The 19,977-nt window shown below is 44.1% G+C and overlaps 1 protein-coding gene across 5 annotated transcripts in view; it reads left to right on the top strand.

Annotated features, from left to right (window-relative positions):
- The window catches only part of SLC4A4 (solute carrier family 4 member 4), a 710,971-nt gene that overhangs the window by 505,898 nt on the left and 185,096 nt on the right, over nucleotides 1-19,977 (top strand). For all 5 annotated transcript variants that reach the window (XM_086961758.1, XM_086961762.1, XM_086961760.1 and 2 more), the window contains one exon: nucleotides 5,298-5,374. In XM_086961758.1, coding sequence (XP_086817884.1) covers nucleotides 5,298-5,374 — 77 coding nt within the window. The remainder of the gene's footprint in view (nucleotides 1-5,297; nucleotides 5,375-19,977) is intronic.

Here is a 19,977-nt window from a genome sequence, read left to right as displayed (position 1 = left end):
CAGCCAGCAAGTGAAAAAACGACATCTTGCTCCCTTACCAGCATTCCTTTTCGATTTTCTTTTGGCAAATCTCCGTGTTTAATCTTGCAGGATGCTTGGTGAGCTGGGCTCATGGATAATTATATATATATATGATCAAGGCCTCCTGTAGGCTGAAACGCGTTATGGCAGTGGTGCATGGCATTCAATAAAAACCATGCATATATATACAAAATTAATAATGCTCTAGCATTTTTTTTGTTCTACCTTCAAAATGAATATATAAATGATTTACATTATTTAACATAAAACTATTTTTATTAATTTATTTTGAAGTTGAATTACGTTTTTTTCATTTACCTTATAATTAAATCCCTGACAGTGGAGTCTCCCTATGGTAAAGTATAATAAAAAGCAAAATAGCCTTTATTTAAATTGAAAAAAATATATAATAATATTTTATATATCAATTTTTCTTGTATAACAAAATTACAAAAGTGCTACAGCACAATTAACCTAATTTTGAATTAAATCTTTAATTCATTTACATTTTTTAAATAAATATGCTTTTTCTGTTGTTTAACTTGCAAAATAAATTCCTTCTAATAAGAAAAACACGTTTTTATCAATAATAATTATTGAAAGTTGTTTGTAGAATAATTAGAAGTAATGTAATTCTATTTTAATGAAAGTTAATGCTTCTTTAATGTATAAATCCAAAAACGTGTTAAAATATTGTTTAATTAAATAATAAATGCTTTATTGTTTTAAACATAAAAATATATTTATGTATACTTTGGACTATTTTAAATAATTGTATTTCATTTAACATTAATACCCATGGGCTTTTATTTTAAGTTCCCACCACTATTATTTTCTGTGGGAAAGTTTTGCAGTACAAGTGGGTGGCAATGTGTGCTGCTGGACTCACTTCAGCTCTGTGCTGGGCTAATTTACTAGTGTTGTGGGTCCCTTTTTAGGCTGTTGTAACTTTAGAAGTGGAGATAGCGAATAGCAATGGGCTTACTCTTCTGCCTTTTGGTGCATGTCCCTCCCCAACCCCCTCCCTAAATCCCTCCTTATTCTTCCCAACCCCCCCCCCCCCCCCCCCCCCCCCCATTTGGTAGTAAGTATTCCCTTTTTCCAGACAGCCCCTGGTCCCTTCCACATGTACTAGTAAGTAGTAACTTACATGTGTGAGGATCTCCCCATAGAAAAGTTGGGACAAGTGGAGGCGGAGATATTTATTCATAGGCTTGTGGATATGATTGTGTAGTACGTTAGTAGTAGTATTGTAATATGAATAAACATACTGCAAAAAGTAGTTTGTGAATAGACTCCTTTATCTTTACCCCACCTTCAGAGGAAATCATATTGAGGTGGAGAAAAGAGTGGAGTGTACTTGCGTATTCACTTCATGCAGTTCCTTGTAGAAATCATTTTTGTTGGATGCCAGCAGACATACAATAATCCTTTCAAACCGGCTAACGCCAATACACACAACAGCATTAGAGCAACCATGCGAACAATTATGTCCATTCGCGTTGGAATACATGAGCACAGACAACACAAAGAGGCACACAGATAACAGACATACGGTCACTCATACTATGAAAGACAACATATTCAGTAAAGCATTGACAGATGGACAGGGGGCTTGATGGAGATATCCTACTCAGAAACATTCATGTAGACACAGGACAGCACATTTATAAGGATACAGGCCCAAATATGCTCGCAGCCAACACATGTTTCGTCAAAGTGAGTTTCCTACCATTGACTTAATCAGAGTTAAAATGTGTAGAATCTTTGTTCTTTGTAATCAATGGCTAGCATCCAGTGCTGGTCCCCGTAGTCAACCAAAATCATCAAGGAATGGTAGTTCAATACGTATTAAACACTTAGAGATTGGTATCCCTCAGGTGAAGTTTGCGGGCAGTATAGTACGTCAGTAGCGGCCAGTGGAGGGAGTTCTGCGGGGCGTGGGAGGGGCAGGATGGGGGGTAGTAAACTACGGAATAGGGCCGAACAGAGGTAAGTAAACAAATAAATTAAATAAAAATTTGTTGTGCACGCTGCATCCCATTTGGCAATGCAGCGTGCGCAATGAAATTCTTTTTATTTATTTATTTGTTTACTTACCTCTGTTCGCCCGAATTCCGTAGTTTACTAACCCCCACCCTGCCCCTCCCCCGCCCCAACACACCGCCACGCGGAACTCCATTCACGGGCAACTACTGTTCATGCTCGAAAATCCTAGTTATGCTGCTTCCTCCTTGCATTAACTTTGCCTGGTTTCATTTTCCATACAAAAGATACATTTGTATTCATGAATTGGTCAATGCCACTTATTTTCATTGTCCTGCTCAATTATTTTTGGCATTTTGCAACAACTGAGATAGGCAAACTTGCTACAGAAAATATGACTTGTCCAGCGCTCAATTTTTCTGTTACAATTGCTTACGTTTTCCTGTAGATATGTAGGGACCCGTGCAATAAATTGTTTTAATTGGTACAGAATAGAAATAGGACACGCTGAATCACTCAGACAAAGACATTATACACACATAGTCTATTGCAAAAAATACCTGCCCGAATATATTTTTTTTCTGTGACGATTCCCTACACCGTCAATTAAACCAGGTAGATGACAAGTAGGCCTTGTGCTTCAGCCTAACTCCACACATCATCAATGCCCTTGTATACCTCTCTTACTTCACCACTCACAAAGCATACAATGCCATCAAAACTGAACACAATTAGATAAAGTTTGCACAGATCACTACAACCCGAGGATGTGCCTACCACACTTATTTATACTTCAAAAATTACAATACTAATATGGCACCGCGACCTATGACCTGTCATCAAAGAGCTTCATGCAAATTGCATGGTGTGGGTTAAAATGTTGTGTGTTTCCCATTCTTTCATTATCCTGATATTGCTTAAAGGGGATGGTTTGGTTAGAAATACATTCTTATTATTAAAGCCAACAGCAGCCATTGTAACACGTTTTAAATCCTGAATTTGTGATTCTCCAGACCAAGCACTCCTAAAATATCCTGCCTATTAGTATGGATGCTGTGTGACTCCTACACCTTATAATCGTCATTTTGTTATGTAACACTTTCTATAGATTGGTTTACACACGCATGATTCATTGTCTATGCTTAATGTATGTGTAACGTAAAGTCCTCTGACAGCCTACACTGGTATGAGTAGCACTATAAAACAATGGCATTAATTTCAGAAGGGGGATAGGGAGAGATGAGGGGCACTGTTGGAGGGTGGTAGTGAGTAAATCTGTGAAGAAAGAGGCCGGGGGGGAGGGGGGGGCAGCGCCACCAGTACTTGAGCCGGCCATGGACACTCAAATAGGCACTCAGTCTTTTGTTTAGCAAAAGTATATCAACTGACATGTGCAACACTTTTTTTTAGAATTGCATTCTGGAAGAATTGTAGTGCTCTCAACTCTAGAAAATGATTTTATAGCTGTAGCGGTGCACTGCTACTTTGCAAACTCCCGCATGGTCTGAACAGCACATGTTGTATGAAGCTGTTTCACCTAAGGGTTCTGGGTGCGAGAGAGTACAGCGGGCTGGCTAATGGATGCTCAATAGACGAACAGGGGCCGTATTACAGTAAGTGCCTCAGGGGCGCAATGGGCGTTTGCGCCCACTTTGCGTGCCTCCTGGGCACTTTGGTACAGAAGGGGGCACAGACGCTTTTGCGTCCCCTTCAGTAATCCTGAGAGCGGTGTCCCACTTAAAGCGCCTATGCTGCCATCAGGGAGGTTCCTTCATTTGCATAGGGGCATGCCCTCTGCAAATGAGGGAATTCCTTTGCCTCTGCACCCGTGCCATATTACAGATGTGGCGCAGAGGCAAATAAGCTCTTAGGGGGTGTACTCACAGTGCGCCGCCGTCTAGGGGGCGCACTGTGAGTGCGCCCCTGGCCCTGAGAGCAGCCCTCTGGAGGGGAGAAAGGGGGTCCTGTGGACCTCCCAGACATCCTCTTGCAGACGGGTGCAGTCACTGACTGCACCCGCCTTCAAGGGGATCTCTAATCTCTTTTAAAAGTGCAGGCAGGTTGCCGCCTGCCCTGTGAAAACACGGAGGGGCTGCGCTCTGTTTTTTCACATGAATGCCCTGCCCTCAGGGCAGCGCGAGTTCACGGCTGCCCTGGAGGCAACGCATTCACCATATGGGACACATATCATAGTGTGCGCCCGGCGCAAACAATGACAATACATAATACGGTCACAGATATTACCATATTGCGCTCAGATTTAGGTAGGTGTACTGGGGCCTATATTGGATGGCAAGCTTCAATTCCTTTATTTCACTGGCTACTTGGCAAATGACATGTCATGCTATAGCATGGGGTACATGTTTGCTCAATGTAGCAGGCATGGGGTGATGAGATATGTGACTTCATCCAGGCCCCACAAAGGAGATGTGGCTGTTGGACCACTTCATTTTCACGGTTGCTCACAAGACACTGGTTGTGTAATGCCAAATTATTACTGCATGTCGTTGGCTTATATTATAATGTTGTAGAGACTTCACATTCACTAAAGTGGTAATTTGCATCTCACGGTGACTTACAAACTGTTGCTTGTACATTGTGTGCATCTTTTGTGCCTGCGGGTTACTGTAGGTCTCTTTTTTCACCTGTTCAATGCATACACATATCTGACCCTTTCAGGGACTGTGTAATGTAGTCTTCTACGGTCACGAAGTTTGTGATTCGCCTAGAAAGTGTGCAAATAGGGTGTGGTCAAAGAGCCATTGAAGTTCCCAACTGAATGCATTGGTCGTCCTTCGACTTGTAGTTGATTTGTACGTTTTCCCTAGGGGTGTTTGAGTTGCATGGTCTTTGCACACGTGCTTTGTTTAGCTCCTGGACACCTACATCTGTTGAGTGGCTTTGATGGCAAGAATCATAAGTCACCAGCCTCTCTTCTGCGAAACGACAGTTGGTCGACCCCATTGCGAAGTAACTCCTTTACAGAATACTACCAGAAATGCTCACAAACATTTGAAACGCTTCTTTTGTGCAAATTGGCTTTTCTGCAATACCTTCATTTAGTGATTTCACACATGCCAGTTTGAGGTGCGAGATGGAACTGTGCAAGGGTGCTACCGGGAACCTCTGGAATATTCTTTGTCCTTCTCCTCTTTCTCCTGCTCCTCATCTCCTATCCTACTTCCCTCTGCTCTCTCTTAGGTAGCTTGTTGCATTTGCAATAGTAGCCCTGCCCAAGCCATCTTGGTGGCATGCCGAGCATAATCTGAGCCATGATCTTGTCCTTGCAGGCAGCCCAACAATGACCCACCGAAACCTGACCTCCACCAGCCTGAACGACATCTCTGATAAGCCTGACAAGGACCAGGTAAGCTGCTGCTGGAATGTTACTTGATGCAGTTGGGGTGGTGGTGGTGGGGGGCACAGGTCTTCTGAATTTGAAAGGGGAAGAGGGCACAGGAAAAAGCTGCCCCTGGTTCTATATGCTGGAATATGGCACAGCAGTTTGTACACACAGTTGCCTGGCTGGCATGGAACACGAATACAAGGCGAGAGAAAGTAATGTGAAGAAACGCCCAGGTATGCCCACGAAAGACGTAGGGCGAACCTTGCCAAAGTGTACAATTTCCATTAATGCTTTTAACAATGCGAAGCTCTGAAACCACAGCACGTGCATATTGACTTGTAGAAAGAATGAGGAGCAGGGTAAGGGTTGCCCTTTTTGTAGGGTTGAAACCGAATACAACTCTTAACACCGAATCTGCTTTGTTCCCGCATGGTCACATTAAAATACTTTTACAGCTGACATAGGAATGTGTGTTGGTATTTATTGGTATTTGAATAGTGTGAGTCTAGACAGACAACAAGTGGACACTGAAAATCAAGGGTGTAGTGAAGATTATTCGAGATGGGTTATATCAGGTGGGTGGGTTTTTTACATTAGCTATTTTTACATTACCCGGTGCCAGCCGCAGCCCATGCAGGTAAGAGCGTGGGGCGTTGGGGCGGGGTGGAAGGAATTCGACAGACGACGACGAGGGAAAATTAATTATTTATTTAATTTCCCCTTGAGGGCCTCTGTTGAATCTCCCTCAACCCGGACCCACCGATCTTACTTGAACGGGCCGCAATTGCCCCGTGCCCCTCAGTGAGCCCTCTTCAGCCATTGGTCTGCTGTAACGCCATTCACATTTTGCTGCTACGTCAACAGCCTACAGCATTGGGCCTCCTTCACCCACTGGCTGTCTTTAGCATGAGTGACTTCGTTTTTGTGACTCACACATGCACATCTGCCAAAAATAGTTATCCCCTTTATGACTAGGGTTTGTGGGCCAATGTGTTCTGTGTTTTTAAATAAAAACCTTATTTTTTAAGGAAATGGCAGCTGCTCATGCACTGGTACCAGACCGCTCGCCACCACTAGCAGTCCTCTGCATCCCGCAGAGGCACTGTGAGAGCAGACATCTTTGATTGGGGGTTTCTCTTTATTATTGTAAATAAAAAAAAGTCTTCAAAAACCATTTATAGATGTCCCGTGCATTTGCCTGCCAAGACAGACATCCTTTAATGTTTTTTTATTATCATTTTTTCATTCAAAGAGGGCAGCATGCGCATCCAGCAGGGTTGTGCATCTATGTGGCTGTGGTGGAATGATGTTTGTCATAATACAGGAAACGACAGTAAAAAAACAAAGAATCCTTCATATCATTAAAGCCCATTCCGTAGTTTTATAGTTAATTTCAAAATCTGTTATCCAAACACATCAACTCTGTTCCACAGAACTAGAAACATTAAAATCAATTTCAATTCACATATATTCCATAATTACACACAGACATATAATCTAAATGCACCTTTCTCATAAGTGATAAAGTTTCACAAAGAAGAACAAACAACAAGGCAAACAACAAGGCCTCACAAGTAAAAATAGGTCTCATTTCTCCTGCCAACATGGTCAATGGATTTAGTCGAGGCTTTAGTTATCTAGTAAGAGCCTAACATAGGGTAACAATACTCTTCTTAGCCACAGTTTTTTTTAACCCAGCCAACCTAATTTCTGATTCAGCCAGTTAATCCAAGATGTATTCTAAAATACAACAACTTTTCCGCAATACTTTATTGGTAAGTGGTAAAGGCCAACATTTTAAGAAGCCTATGGTGTGAACGTGTTTTTATTTCTAAATGCCCCTGTGAAGTTCAAAACATGTGATCCTTGTAGCAGGTCATGGTTGGCATCAAATGTGAAATGAAAGCCTGTAAAGAAATTGTTCCATGCTCCAAACCAATTCTCTCACTCAGAATATATGATGCATGTCCTATGCTGCTATATGTAATTGTTTAGCCATTACGTTATGTCACAGAGTAATAGAGCTCTACCATTTCTCTTATTAAAAACACAAATATTTCATGTGGTGGGCATGCCTCCTCATTCCATCATAAACAACAGAAATTATTGGCCACATTAGAACGATGCTGGGAGTATCGCTCCCACTTCAGCCATTGGCGCTACTTGTGGGAGAGGCTGGGGAAACCAACAAATACCACTTAACTCACTGAGCCAGCGGCAACCGGCAGAGGTAAACGGGGTGGGGCGGGTGGGAGCAGGGGGGAACTGACAGACGACGGAATAGGTATAATTAAATAAATAAATAACACCTATTGCGTCGTCTATCGGCCTCCCCCCTGCCGCGCCTTGCCCAGCCCACTGCCTCGCCACGTTTACCTGTGGACGCCCCTGCATTCAGCTCCTAGTGGCCGCCAGGCTGGCCTTAGCTCACTTCCAGAAACAATCCCAGCCCCTCCGCTTCATGTATGGTGGGGAAAATCTGGAATATTTACACTCTTGAAAAACTGACAAGATGGTCACATTTGAGCCCGTTTGTCTCCCCTTTCAGGCATACATAAAGTGAGACTGGGGAGTTTTCTAACCATGTGGAAGGGATCCCTGTACTGTTTGGTAAGGCGGGAGTGAATGAGATGACTCAGAAGATCAGTCCTTCAGTGGCCTTCAAGCATGTTTGCTAAAACTCGAAGTGTGGAATCACTGCACCAGTGTTGTGTTGCCTGAGTCCTTCGCAAAAGAGTACACTTTTACTCAACATATTTCCCTTTTTGTAATGCTTATTGTTACTATACTAAAATAAAGTGGGTATAAAAATACAAAAATACAAATTTTAAAATATACTGAATTATCCAATAGTCATTTCCATTGTTAACCCTTAACTAGTCTACATGGGTTACTTTCCTCCTTATCCGTATCTGCCTTCTCGTAGTTGTCATATTTCGATATTTTCCGATGCGTACGTATTAGCAGATCTGTAGGGCGCATGTCTGGCTGTGGGGACGGTCTCTCGGTGGTTGGCCTTGTTTTTTTAATGAAACTTTTTACTAAACAATCTTCGGCATAACATCATTGAAATCAGTACAATACAAATATTTGCACGACACACAAGTCAATACAATAGTAAATTATATGCAGTGAAAAAACTTCAAAGGAGAGGCTGATCGTCAAGCTCAATACTTTGTGGGAGAGTGCAAATATCTCCACGATTGGAGTTCCCCTGTGACCAAATGCTGGCCCATTTCTTAGGGCAGCCTCTGGAAGTAAACGCTGTCTTTTCTCTGAACATACACCAGTCCATATTACCCTCCTATGCTTCCAGAGTTGGCGGGGCTGCTGCTCCCCAGACCTGAGCCAAGGGCTGGTCATATATACTCTGTGCAAGATTTTAAGCTGGACTAGCCGTAATCGGGACGAGATGGCAAGGAAACCGCTTCCTGCCAATCCTCATCGTCCATTTCTATCCCATCGTCTACCCACTACTGCCTCAAAGTTAAAAGAGGGTCGTCCACGTGATTTACCATTTTATTGTAAATTAGCAAAATGGTCATGTCTGGGACATGCAGAAACCTGTGTTATGTGCTCCCCATAACACAGGTTTCTGTGGGTCTTTTTTCAGTTGTACTAACTTGACTAGGGGCTAGTCAAGATATGGGTCAGCACCAGACATAATTGATGAAATTCAGGTTAAATGGATAAAAGTTAGGAGTGCATATCACATAACACTGTTTGAATACTTGTCTGGGACATGGCCATCTAATATTCTGTCCTCTAATGGTGACGAGTCGGGAAGGGATGTGCCTCTAGGGATGAGGGAGTGTAGTGCATGACTGACCTGATTGTATTGAAAGAGCTCAGCATCAGCGAGTTCATGTTGAGTCTGAAGAGCAGCAAGAGGTTGGCCCTTGTTGATATGAGTGAAGAAACAAGTCTGTTTCCTTCTAGCCTGTAGAGCTCTGTCTCACCGCATGAGTGAAGGAAGGCAGCTGTGAGAGCACATTGTCAAAAGGTTCCTTTTGCTTTCTGGGTCTGATATATAAGCATGTTGCTAGTGATAAGAGCCCCCTTCTTCCAAAAATGGCAGTAAGATTTTTAAATATAGTTCGTAAAGAGAACAAACCGCCTGAGCATGGCTTCAAGATTTACGTTATCGGAGTCCCGAGTAAATTGTTTGCTGTGAGGAGGTTTTTTTGCTCCCTTGTTTCCTAAGAACAAGGCCATTTTTTATGCCTTTTGTTGCAATCTCGTGACCTCTTGTGTCATTTTGTTGTTGTGTCCAAGGCAGCTGTCTGGTCTCCTTTAATAGTATAGCCCCAGCCCTGCCGGCCCATTTAACTCAGTTCAACAACTCACGTCGCTGTGCTATATTTGTTTTCTCTTCCTTACCCTGCATTGCAGTGTCACTCCCATCTGACAGACTGCGTTGTGAGCATCTGCTAGTCATGTTCCGCACACCTTTCAGGTGACCTGGGGGTCGGAGGTGAAATATGTTCCAAGTGCCTGCTGAAAGTCTTCTTTCCATAATGCGATTAGGAGCGCTAAGAAGCAAGCAAGGATCTCACTTGGGCACGCGAAAGCACAGACGAGAGTCTGGAGCAGACAAGACCTGGGGTCCCAGAGCAGAGACGCTAAAATGTCTTTTTCACTGTAGGCAAGGGGGCTTATTCTGGGCAGCAATCCAGAGTTTTAACTTCAATATCTTCAGCTTTTTGTATGTGTCTGAATTTCGATTCTGTATCGTTATGTGTGTTTGTCTTGCAAAGGTTTTAGTTAACCATGCAATAAGTAAATACACCTATTCTGGGCAGCATAAAATGCAAAGCGTCCATTACAAGTGGCCTGGTAATAAAGCTTGGCAATGCCACCCAAGCTATTCCACTATACCGGGTGATATTGCTATGCCGGAACGGTGACTAACATGCAGAAATTGGTGTTCCTGCATTGATTTCCACATGCATTCACCACATTGCAGCCTGTGTTAAGGCACATTTTCACTTTGCTTGCTGCAGGTGGATATGTAACCAGAAATACTGGGACACTTTTAATTCCCTCTTGACCTCAAATGGGTGATTTCAACTAAAGATTGAGTACCTTGAATTACTCTTAAGTTGTGGCATGTGTGTATACCGAACAAAACTAAGGTTACATTGATGTGATAGAGAGGAGTGGTAATGAGGTAAAAACTAACTTTTAAAAACTAAAAAACCTCTGAAAATCCCCAGTTATAGTTTACTGAACTAACTGTAAATCACACTCCAGCCATGCACTGCGTATGTCCTCGTATTTTGCATCACTCATTACATGGTAAATGTCATCATCATACAGTCACTCTGACACAATCCTTTAGGGTGAGTGAACTTGAATTAAATCAACATTCTACAACTGTGGACAATTTTCTGTTTGGATCACCAACACAATATCATGGTAGACAATATCGTTGGCAAAAATAATGTGTCAAAAATATCCTTTACTACAGCACGGCACTTCTATACTTATAATGGTACGTGCAAAAATATCAGAAAATGTGTAATTGGCATTAAAATCGTCCAAAAATAGACAAAAATATAGATTTTTTAATATAAATGGAGTTTATGGTAGTAAATATTAAACATTTTAATATGTACATTTAACGTAATGTAAAGTACATACATTCCACTCATATTTAATGCGATATATAAATATATATACTTATATCAGCATACAAACAGACAGATATATATATATATATATATATATATATACATATATATATATATATATATATATATATATATATAATATATATATATTATATATATATATATAATGGTAGCACCCGCCCTAGGAGTTTAGCAGTAAAGCTGGGACCCTGGAGCGGAATCTATAAAAAGTCTTCTTGAACTGCTGTTGTCACGATTGCCCCGCCGACCAATGACGGTCGTAAGCAATGTAAGCCTAAGGACGCTGAGCCATTTGACGGACGCCTGCGGGCATCATGTGTTTTTTATCCAACGACTGGCAAGGGTTTACATGGAGCATGATGAATGGACTGTCCTTACTGAGGGGCCAAAGAGTATGGAGAGGAGCAATAATGCATTCTAGGTAATGTTATCAGTATCTGAATCAGCCCATCAGGAATTATGTTTTATCTTGAATTTGGGTAAAATATGTGAAAAATACGATTGCAGAAACTGTAACATTGCCGTACGTCATCACAGCTGTAAAAGATCAGCAAAAGCACTGCAGCCCTCCCATTGGCCTTGTATCCACCAATTAGAATGGCGCATATAGGACTTAAGCCAATCAGCAGAACTGGCACAGTGTAGCAGCATTTCTAACATTGATAAAGGCATCACGCCGAAATACATCTGAAAGAATTGCTTTTTAATAAATCTTTTACCCAGTGAGTGCTCTGTACATGTCTGTCTGGTTGACTTCAGTGGGAGCCTTTGTTCCGACCGACAATACAGGCTCTCATTGAAGAAAGATGTGGTCATGGAAAACCTTGCACCCTGTGGTGAGCACCCTTTGGTGCCTGCCACACCATGCATGGTTGGAAAGAGGGGACCATGGGTACCACCACAGGCCCCAACCTGCGGCCTCCGAGTGAAGGGGGGCCTGCTTCTGCTCCCAAAGTTCGATTCATAAAGGCGGTCCGTGTCGGACAGACCGATTCGGAAAGGCTGCCTGAATCCGACATCGTAATCGCTCGGTCGGCAATGCAGTCCGTAGAAAAGTATGAGTCGACTCCGACTGACTTGGAGCCTCTGAATGCTGTCCAGACGTGAGTCGGAACTGAGTCGGACAATCTGAACAGTTTCCAACCATCGCAATCGGTCGGTCGGAAATGTTACCAAGTATGTTGGAAACAAGGCTTTCGATACGGATTTCGATGAACCGAATGCTGTTCTGAGCCCTTCCGACCAACATCATAATCAGCTCCTATAAATTATTATTAGAAATTAGTAGAAAATTTCTATATCACTTAAAATTACAAGCTTTGTTTTAAAAACAATTAGAAACATGCATATAAACAATAGTAACACATAAAATAAATATATCAACTAATATATCAACAAGATAGATTTAAATACTTTAAAAATGATATTTTTAACCACTACATTAGTGAAGAAAATATTAAAAACCTCAATAATATTTACAACGATATCACTTACCCCCAAAAACGATATTCTTGTCAGCGATATTTGTGCATCACAATATTTGTGTGACACAATATTTAAATTCCGATATTTATGTCTCCCAATATTTTGAAATCAAATTTTTTTTCTGAACACCTTTCTGTTCACCTTAAAAGGATTACCCTCTTAAAGACTTCAGAATGACGCACAATTTTAAGTCGGTCGGTTTAAGACGGTCACCCAGGCCCTCGTCACCAGCCGTCTGGACTACGGCAACTCCCTCTACGCCGGAACCACCGCCAAACTCCAGAAGAGACTCCAGCGGATCCAGAACGCCTCAGCACGACTCATCCTGGACATCCCCCGTCGCAGCCACATCTCCGGACACCTGAGAGACCTGCACTGGCTCCCGGTCAACAAGAGAATCACCTTCCGTCTCCTCACCCACGCACACAAAGCCCTACACAACCAAGGCCCAGGATACCTCAACAGCCGCCTCAACTTCTACGCTCCCAAACGCCAGCTTCGATCGACCAGCCACATCCTTGCTGCCGTCCCCCGCATCCGTAGAGCCACCACAGGGGGACGGTCCTTCTCCTACCTCGCCGCCAAGACATGGAACTCCCTCCCCACCCACCACCGCCTGACCCAGGACCACCTCGCCTTCAGGAAGCAACTCAAGACCTGGCTGTTCGAGCAGTAGCGGACCCCCCTCCCCCAACGCCTTGAGACCCTCTGGGTGAGTAGTGCGCTATATAAATGCGATGATTGATTGATTGATTGAAGTCAAGAGGTTGACAGGTATACATATGGCCCTGTACGACACCTTCCGTCAGGCCCTATGGAAAGTGCTCCGTAGTTTAGTAAAATTTACTACAGACATTCCTGACATAATGACACATATCATTGGAACCATGCTTACAACACAAGTATGAGATAAACCACTTGTGAGTAGAACACCTCTACATTATCCATTATTCAATAAATCTGCAGTGTCTCATAATTTTTGGTGAGTTGCTGGAAACAAAAACGCACAGCTTATAAATGTTATCTCTATCACTGTATTATAATTATTTAACATGGATATGTGACCTGATATTCATTGCTGGGTAATGTATTGTCAACAGCAGCCTTGGCCTTTCTCACAGCGTTTTTAGAACAGGCTTTGGTTTTAAGCCAACCCTACTTTACAAGACACATCTGCAATCCATGTCAGGTACACTCAGTTACCCTATGCTGTAGGTTACTTTAGGGCTGATTATAACTTTGGTGGTGCTACGCCAGCTCTGCGCTAGCTCAGCACCGCCTAAGCTGTGCAGGGACCACCCGCCTGGTTACGAGTACAACACGAATAGGCTGGTGGTGGGGAAACTCGAAATATGCTCGGTGGACCGTGGCGGTCCAGCTTTGCATATTGAATAGCCCTGTCTACTGCACCACAGCCAGAGAACGACGGTTCCCTGGTGCAGCGGGCGCAGTGGTGGACAGTCCGCCACCGCGAGTCTTGCGGTCAAAGACCGCCAGACTCTAAATTGTGCCCTGTGTTATCACTGATGTCATTTGTGATGTCATGGAAGGTGTAATTTCAGATGTGATCAGCGTGATTGAGTGATGAGTGATGTAATCTCTGAGGTTTTAAGCAGTGCATGGCAGAGGCTCAGGTTATACATAGATCAGTAAACTATAACTGTGAAAACCAACGTTTTTTTGTTTTTTAAACTCATAATATATACCTGTGTCGTAACAGCTGTCAATGAATGGTGAGGGCATGACAAGCTGTCTTCTCTGGGCCCTCATACAATCTGCTATGAGCCATCTAACCTTGTGTTCGCACCTTTGAATATATGTGCAGGTAATAAATCAGCAAAAGGGTATGCAAAATGATCACTCTGTACATCTCAGAATGAGGCCCTAAGTGAACAGGTCGCAGTATGTTGCTGCCTCCCTGAGCATGCGCAGTGTTAGGAGAGAACAGAGACATGAGGGTCCATCTAACTACACTTAAGGTAGAGAGTAGCAATGGTAAGATCAATCTAACGTATTGTGATTGTTAAAGTTTATTTAGAGAGTGTTGTTTGATTATCCAATGTGCATTGTTTATTTATAGCCTTTTTCATTGTCTGTGGAGATGCAGCCATGCTGATTTGGAAAACAGGACTCGAGTGGGAGTGGTAAAATCATCCGCTGCGTCTCCTGGTCGAGACTTCTTAACTGATTGCCGAGGCCCGGGGGACAGCATGTTGCCTTTCTCCAGTTATGAAGAGAGCACAAAAGAGGGAAGAGGTTTGCACACAAACACTCTGTCCTTTGAGATAAACCCTAGCGGGGGCAAGATATGGGAAGATGTAAAGCTATAAGGGTTGTTTTTCAAACTAGATTTGCTTAGCTTGTACAAAATAGCAAATCTGAATTCCTGACATAGCTCCAAAGTAGATTTTGTTCTGCCCCCTTTATTGTTTTTGATAAGGTGTACTAAAGCAGAAGCTGGTGAACAATATACGAAATCAGTAATAATGGTGCTGATGCTGTATTTGAAGGTTGTAGGTGCTTGTTAGGCTATTAGTGCCTCGTGGAGTAAATGTTTACGATTTGTAATAGATGAATCGGCGCTCTGGCTTAATTAATGCTCATCTAATAAGGCTAATTTAACGATCACATTTAAAGAGCTTTACTGGAAGCTGAGCATCAAATTTGCTTATGAATTTTTCTACCACTGCCCATTAATGCTTGGTTTCACTATCTGGCTTAGCACTCTGTTAATCTTTGTCATAGGGGGTGTTTTTAAAGGCTGTTGGTTCTTATTTGGATGTTTAAGGCTTTCCTAGTTGGATCTTGTTGGTGTGTTTGCATGGTTTGTGATTTATAAACTGGGAGCTTATGCTTTCTGGGCAAATGTTGTGTTGCTCAAGAAAGTTCCAAGCCAGGGAGTAGGCAGAAAAATAAAACAAGCATTTACAATGCAATGGTCTCGGCATTATTAAAGGTAGAGCTATTGGCATTGCTCATGACATTTTTTTTCTTTTTTTTAAAAAACATAAATAAATGGTATTGTCATTTACAATGGCAATAGGTGAGCATTAGAGAGAAGACATTTTTATAACAAGCAGTCAAGTTTGGTAATAAAAGCCTTAGGTATAAAATGAAGGAGAGAGAGCCTTCACAGAAGGCATGTGTATAGAGTTTGAGAAAGGAGTAGGACTGGATTCGATGGATGGTGCGTCTATTTTTTTTTTTATTTTTTTTTTTACATCTGGCTTGATGGCACAGCTGTATCCAAGCTTTGTCATCAGCCGAAACAGAGCTTAAAGAAGCAATAGTGCGAGGGGCTTTAGTGCCCCCCTAATGCCAATTATCTTCAATACAGATTTTGATTTGGCAAAAGCTGTGTGCTTCCACTAATTTTGTACATATCTGTAATTTCATTACTGTACACCAATGATTGTTTTGTTGGCGAACTGTTTGGTCGGCCCACGAGGGCCGTCCAAACAGTTCATGCGCACATTGTGAGTGAAAACCACTCCTTCCCTGCTCTGGCCAGCCCCATCCCCTGCCCCACACTGCGCACAGGACACTGACTACATGCAATAGGAACAAGCCTTTCAATGCCACCCTGAATGGCTGCAGGGGTCTGGGGCTGCCTCCTTACACAGGCCCTGCTCCCGTGTTCGGGATCTGGGAGGGCCTTGAAGAAGCGTGGGTGGCCCTTAAAGATGAACGGGCTGTCTAGCATCTCCCAGGTGTCTAAGAGCTAGCCCTGGGAATGCGGGCAGTCATGGGGGGAAGGGGGGTCGGACTCACCACTGCTCTTCCAACAAGCATTTACAATGCCTACTTTGTTTGCTCTGTATTTCTAAGGATTGTACCTAAGCACCGTCTCTTCTGCTTTCTCCGCCTCACTCTACTCTCTCTCCACCTCCCCCATCACTCCCTCCACCTCACACCTCTCTGTCCACCTCACCCACCTCTCATTCCCGTTCCACCCTGTAGTCCTGCCCACCTCGCCCTCTACTCCTTCCTGCCTCACGCGCTTCTCTTCCCACCTCTCCTTGCCTCACCCTCCGCTCGCTCTCTGTCACGGACTCCTCGCTCTCTCTGCCTTAATCTGGTATTTCTCTCCCTTTGCCCTCCTCTCGATCTCTGCCTCACCTTCTTTATTTCTGCCTCACTATCTCCCTTCAATCTACCACACTTTCTTCCCTCCCCTTAACACTTCATTCTCTCTGCTTCACCTACCTTCTCTTTCCGTCGTCCCCTCTCCTCTCCATCGCCCCCTCTTCGCCTCCACCTCTCCCTCTTCTCCATCTCACCACTGACTCTCTCCTCCTCCAACCAGTGCTTGAAATGGGAAAAAAAGAAGTGCAGACACTCTGTACTAGAGCGCCTGCGTAGTTCTGAGAAGGGTTGGGTACTCTCCAAATAAAAGTATTATGTCTCTCTTGAGAAGTGCAGGCACTCTCCCTCTCAAAATAGAAAAGTACTGGTACTCCGTACCTGGCAGTACCGGCCCATTTAAAGCACTGCCTCCACCTCAGCGTTGACTCTCTGTTCCTCCCTCCTTCGGTCAGCCTCACTTCCTGCTGCATTTAGGATAACGATTTCGTGTATGTAAATGAAGCTTAACCCGCTACAAAAGTTACATTTTGCTGTCATCTTGTGTACTTGCGAGTCCTGGGGTTGAATAATTCAAGACCAACTTCGCTCTTCAGCCTTATGAGGTCGATGAGTACCATTGCATTGGTTAGTACTGCCATCTGCCATTTGGAGCGCTTAGAAAGAGCGGCAGTGAAGTAAAAACTCGATATAAAGACGTTGTTGATGTTCTGCAGGAATTCTTTCAATTGAACGTGAAACTGACCTTCCCAATATCAATAACACCCGATGACACATATCCTAATCGATGTACAACACCCTTTTGCCCCTCCCCCCACTTTACTGATGCGATCCCACTGTGGCGTCGTACTTCATTAACACCATCGATGCTAGTGTTATTTTCCTCCTGTGCTGGGCTTTTGCTTTTCCCATTGTTCATGACGAGCTCAGCTCGTCATGAGTGTATGGGGTTGTACCTCATGACGAGCTGAGCTCGTCATGAGCGTCGTAGGTGTTAAATACGTCTTGGAAATCAAACAAAGAGGAGCCCCTCTCTTCATTTTCAAAGAAGCTTCTGGAATGCAGCTGGCCTGTGTGACTCGCTGGGACACAAACCAACAGCGCCTAGAAGCAGGAGCAACTCACAAGCTGGCCTGTGTAGCGCTAGGATACACCATCAGCACTGCTATCTGTAGTGCCCAGAGGTAAGGGCAGCTCACACCGTGGCCTGATTGGCGCTTTGAGACCCCATCACCGGCCCTGCTGTCGGTAGTGCCCAGAAGCATGGACAGCTCACAAGGTGGCCTTTGTGGCGCTAGGCCCCACCACCCTAAGGATTGTACCTAAGCACCGTCTCTTCTGCTTTCTCCGCCTCACTCTACTCTCACTCCACCTCCCCCATCACTCTCTCCACCTCACACCTCTCTGTCCACCTCACCCACCTCTCATTCCCGTTCCACCCTGTTGTCCTGCCCACCTCGCCCTCTACTCCTTCCTGCCTCACGCGCTTCTCTTCCCACCTCTCCTTGCCTCACCCTCCGCTCGCTCTCTGTCACGGACTCCTCGCTCTCTCTGCCTCAATCTTGTATTTCTCTCCCCTTGCCCTCCTCTCGATCTCTGCCTCACCTTCTTTATTTCTGCCTCACTATCTCACTTCAATCTACCACACTTTCTTCCCTCCCCCTAACACTTCATTCTCTCTGCTTCACCTACCTTCTCTTTCCGTCGTCCCCTCTCCTCTCCATCGCCCCCTCTCCGCCTCCACCTCTCCCTCTTCTCCATTTCACCACTGACTTATTTGGCGTTAGACCGCACCGCCACCAGCCCTGCTGGTGGTAGTGCTCAGAAGCACGGACTTCCTTCTACGCTGATCTCGGCAATCGACTGCAAAGGTTACTCCCTACGCCATGATGCGACTGGCCGAAAATTGAACAGTACAATCCACATTCATCAAGACCACGTGAGGCCTTGTCTAGCCCGGGTGCAGTAGAGTCTCCAGCTCAGTAACTGCGCATACAATGCAAAGAGTATGAGCAACTACGTGCTATAGCAGTCGACTGACCCCTTGGCAAGGTATCTTTCATGCTTGCATCAAAACGGAACAAGAACGACACTTAAGGAGGACCTCTAAGGGCGAAGGGTTTAAAAACAAAGCAAGGGCGAAGGGTTTAAAAACAAAGCAGGGGCAGTCTCTCTTGTATCCGAGCGCTGGAATTCTCCCGGGTGTGTGAGCAAGAAGGGCTAAAAGAACATTCGATCCTCACCACAGACGAGAAAAAAATGGCGGCCACAAGCTTCCGTATTTTTCTGAATCGGGGACGTGGTTTTGTGGTTCTGAGTTACAGACAACATCACTGTCTAAAGAACAGCAAAACTTACGCCCCCGAATCCGAAAAAGACGGAGCTTCTTTGGAGGGACGGCTCTCTCCTCCAATGGCTGGCCTCCGTTTAGGAAGCCAGCCAATGGGAGAGAGGCAAAAAAGAGGCAGGACAAATAGTCCACACTAAGCAACATTAAATCTCGGACTTCCGGTCTGCCTTCGGCAGATCGGATATTACCTCGACCTAAAAACCCCACCATTAAACCACATCCTTAATGGAACCGAATAAATTATTAAAACAATGGGGCTAAGTGCTCTCTTTCACCCCCTACATTATCAGTGAAGTTGGTCTTCCATCCACCATCCATCCATCCATCCACCCATATCTGCATCTTTTCTTCCTACTCCCATACATCCTTGTTTCCCTTAGTCCATCTGTTCTCTTCGCCAACATTTTCTTCAACCTTCCTTCCCTCCTCTCTATCATCTATACTTCTCTCAATCCATCCATTTTCTGGTCTATCCATCCATCCATCCATTCATTCTTTTACTGTTTTCACCCTCTCTTGTGTCATTTGTTCCACCACTCCTATTTATGACCTTGTGTTTGGAGAACGGTGTTGCTTATCAAAGTCTAAGGGGACATAAAAAACATTTTAAAGGTTTTTTGTTACATGCAAATAGGTGCAAGCAAGGGCTGTGTGCCCTATTATAATCAATGAAACTCGTGGCTGCTCTGGAGGCAAGCACATTCAGTGAAGCTCAGAACACCTGCGTACATGCTGCTCTGTATTCCACATTGTAGGTTGCAGATGCCTGCAAGTTAAAGAAAGGACAGAGATCCCCATGCAGGTGGATGCAGTGAGTGAATGTACCAACTTGTAGGGGAGATGTCTAGGGTGTCCGTGGGACCCCCGTTGTCCGCTCCGGAGGGCTGCTCTCATGAGGCGCACTAATAGTGCGCCACATTTTGTGGTACACTGTCAGAGTGCCTCCTGTGGGCCTGTTTTCCTCCCTGCTCCTGTTGTACGAGGGTGTGGGCTCAGAGACAACGTGAATACCTCTGTATGGGGCCATGTCCCTATGCAAATAAGGGAACATC

Source organism: Lissotriton vulgaris, chromosome 3_1 (assembly GCF_964263255.1).
Source record: "Lissotriton vulgaris chromosome 3_1, aLisVul1.2, whole genome shotgun sequence".
NCBI classification, from domain to species: Eukaryota; Metazoa; Chordata; class Amphibia; order Caudata; family Salamandridae; genus Lissotriton; species Lissotriton vulgaris.
Note: the sequence above shows the minus strand (reverse complement) of the source record. Positions and strands in the feature narration are given on the sequence as shown.